General features: G+C 38.5%; 1 protein-coding gene across 1 annotated transcript; it reads right to left on the bottom strand.

The window, feature by feature from the left end:
• Positions 1-856: 856 nt before the first annotated feature.
• On the bottom strand, positions 857-1,567 carry LOC115186696 (zinc finger protein 180-like; the record flags this gene model as incomplete). Its single annotated transcript, XM_029746235.1, has 1 exon — positions 857-1,567. A coding segment is annotated over one exon (711 nt), but the record flags the coding sequence as incomplete, so codon positions are not given.
• Positions 1,568-3,903: the final 2,336 nt, after the last annotated feature.

Here is a 3,903-nt window from a genome sequence, read left to right as displayed (position 1 = left end):
TAAAATGTGCAATATACACAAACATCTGCCACAATAATCATATTACTTGTATTTTTTTAAACAAGCACCTTATAAACTGTACAAGCACCAAAAACACTGTTGTTTTGACAAGTAGCAATAAATCACTGATATCGATTAGGGGGGAAATCAGGTTGTACGTGCTGTTGAAACTAACACAACTAAAAAAAACACATGGAAATGGGAGATATATTTTACCTCACTGATTAGAGGACAACCTGCAGAAGACAGTCAGCTACATTTTGGAATGATGCATTTAAATGTCGGGGTCACTGAACAAAGGAACACAACACTTATTTTTCATAACTCATCAATATCACGATGAGATCAATTGCGTGAGAGGAGGGAGAGGAGGTTGCACGTCCTGTTAAAACTAACAGCTCAAAAACCACACGGAATCTGGGAATAATGTGTACATCACTGGTTAGAGGACAATTTGTAGAAAACAGCTAGCTACATTTTGAAGTGTTGCATTTTGATTCCAGTGCGTAACCAACATGGTAAGTGTAACACAACTCTTTTTGTTAGTCACTTTTTGTATAATCTTATAAATAGTAACTCTTCCATTTCAGAGCCTGGATTTTCCCCCTGAGGCTAATATCCATATCATGTTGAAATCAATAGAACAGGGGACAAACGTTTAGGGTTCTACATTGTGACATCATTAAAATACTCCTACTACAATGTTAAAACATTCTACATTGTGACATTATATCATTGATATCATGAAACAACTCCTTCATGTATGTATTTTCTGATATTTGATCAGAGATCTTTTATCAGATTATCTCTGGTCACAGCTATGAGATTTCTCTCCTGTGTGTGTTCTCTGGTGTTGAGTCAGATGGCCAGATTGACCAAAACTCTTCCCACATTGATCACAGCTATAAGGCTTCTCTCCTGTGTGTATTCTCTGGTGCACTGTCAGCTGGCCAGATCTACCAAAACTCTTCCCACATTGATCACAGCTATAGGATTTCTCTCCTGTGTGTATTCTCTGGTGCACTGTCAGATTGCTAGATTGACCAAAACTCTTCCCACATTGATCACAGCTATAAGGTTTCTCTCCTGTGTGTCTTCTCTGGTTTAATATCAGACCCCCAGACTCAGTAAAACTCTTCCCACACTGATCACAGCTATAAGGTTTCTCTCCTGTGTGTGTTCTCTGGTGTGATGTCAGAATGCAAGATTTACCAAAACTCTTCCCACATTGATCACAGCTATAGGGTTTCTCTCCTGTGTGTGTTCTCTGGTGCACTGTCAGACTGCTTGATTGACCAAAACTCTTCCCACATTGATCACAGCTATAAGGTTTCTCTCCTGTGTGTCTTCTCTGGTGTTTAGTCAGACCCCCAGACTCAGTAAAACTCTTCCCACACTGATCACAGCTATATGGTTTCTCTCCTGTGTGTGTTCTCTGGTGTGATGTCAGATTGCTAGATTTACCAAAACTCTTCCCACATTGATCACAGCTATAGGGTTTCTCTCCTGTGTGTGTTCTCTGATGAATTTTAATGCCTGATGAGGAGGTGAATCTCTTCCCACAGTCAGAGCAGCAGTGAGTTCTCTTCCCTGTGGGTCTCTGCAGGTGTTTCTTGAGGTGTTCTGATCTGGAGAGACTCTTCTCTGCCTCGTCAGCATCATGAGGTTGTTGAGGCTCTCCAGAGGGTCCACGATAGTCACGTCTCTCTCCTGTATGAACAACAAAGTCAGACAGACGGTTAAAGGCCCACAACAGCAGAAATCCATTGTTTATTTTAGGTAAAAAGGGATGACCAAATCAAATCAAATGTATTTGTCAGATCATACCCATGAAGTTGTACAACAATTGACGTCTGTTAAATTATTTGACCATTACGACAGTCAACTTAGCAACAATCATATTTTGTCTTGTTTTCACATTAGTAGTAACTAGAAATAAGTTATTCATGTTGTTGAAACTCTAAGCAGTGTGCCAGACGACTTTTGGTCTCCAATATAGGCCCCTTTCTGTGTTTAATAAAATTGCGGCACGAGGGCAATGCGCATGCAATTTGATTGCAGAAACACCTCCCTGCTAATGAGGAAACCACTAGTTATGGATGTAGTATATCTGCTAATGAGGAAACCACTAGTTATGGATGTAGTATATCTGCTAATGAGGAAACCACTAGTTATGGATGTAGTATATCTGGTAATGAGGAAACCACTAGTTATGGATGTAGTATATCTGCTAATGAGGAAACCACTAGTTATGGATGTAGTATATCTGCTAATGAGGAAACCACTAGTTATGGATGTAGTATATCTGGTAATGAGGAAACCACTAGTTATGGATGTAGTATATCTGCTAATGAGGAAACCACTAGTTATGGATGTAGTATATCTGCTAATGAGGAAACCACTAGTTATGGATGTAGTATATCTGGTAATGAGGAAACCACTAGTTATGGATGTAGTATATCCGCTAATGAGGAAACCACTAGTTATGGATGTAGTATATCTGCTAATGAGGAAACCACTAGTTATGGATGTAGTATATCTGGTAATGAGGAAACCACTAGTTATGGATGTAGTATATCTGCTAATGAGGAAACCACTAGTTATGGATGTAGTATATCTGCTAATGAGGAAACCACTAGTTATGGATGTAGTATATCTGGTAATGAGGAAACCACTAGTTATGGATGTAGTATATCTGCTAATGAGGAAACCACTAGTTATGGATGTAGTATATCTGGTAATGAGGAAACCACTAGTTATGGATGTAGTATATCTGCTAATGAGGAAACCACTAGTTATGGATGTAGTATATCTGGTAATGAGGAAACCACTAGTTATGGATGTAGTTTTTTCTCTCTGCCTGGAGAAAAAAATGGTGAGCGACGATTTTAGTTTTTCACAAAGCATTCTGAATATTACAGCACTAGATCAGGAGTGCTACTGAAGGAAACTCACATTAAGCTCTGTGTCTATTCACTAATTCACCACCATGGGGGAAAACTCAGGGGAGTTCTCATAGGATGACTGCAAATATAGCCTCCATTTACAGGTTGATTATGAGTGCATTTCACATTACTTTTGGATTATAATTGTAAAGCTCGTTTGAATCTCCTGCTTAATATGTTTGTGTTATTGTCGCAAATCAACTGCTTTATACATAAACACTTAAACCTGTAAAATGCTCTTTGGCTAGCTTTGCCATCAGCCTGACAGAGGGTTTTACACTAAGTATTTGCCAAATTTGCCCATAACATCACCTAACAATAACATAGACCTACTGTAGGACCCATAACTTCACCTAACAACAACATAGACCTACTGTAGGACCCATAACAATAACATAGACCTAGGAATAGAAATCATTTAATTTTTCAGGTGAAACATGGAAACTAAAATGTCTTTGTCATGACATTTCATAACCTGATCACCAGATAATTTTGTGAATAATCCCACTAGGCTACTCTGTAATGTGTTGTCATTCTAAATGTCCTGAATAAAGGAAAATATATCTGTGTGTTGTACAATAGCCTATCCATCAAGGAACAGTTCTCTACACATTATGAGCTAAGTATCTCTGTGTCCAGACAGACTAATGAGACCCTACAGTAAATCAAGCAGACAATAACACTTTATAAACATCAATTTGTTAGGGATGTTGGATCCAACGTGGAGCACAGCATAACTGTCTTTACCAGAGTAATGAATAAAGAAGCACTTTGGTTGTTGTTGCATGTCATGATGTTTGTCATGTGACTGGCATTCAGAAAATGATTTCCTGGATCAGGTGATGATAGTTGAACATGTGACTGTAACTAAACAGCTACACTATTATGTGTAATTATTGAAGAACCGCATTAATGACAGTATCCATTTGGGTGTCAATAAAGTTATGGTGACTCTCGG

The sequence above is a fragment of the Salmo trutta genome, unplaced genomic scaffold, assembly GCF_901001165.1.
Source record: "Salmo trutta unplaced genomic scaffold, fSalTru1.1, whole genome shotgun sequence".
NCBI lineage: Eukaryota > Metazoa > Chordata > Actinopteri > Salmoniformes > Salmonidae > Salmo > Salmo trutta.
Note: the sequence above shows the minus strand (reverse complement) of the source record. Positions and strands in the feature narration are given on the sequence as shown.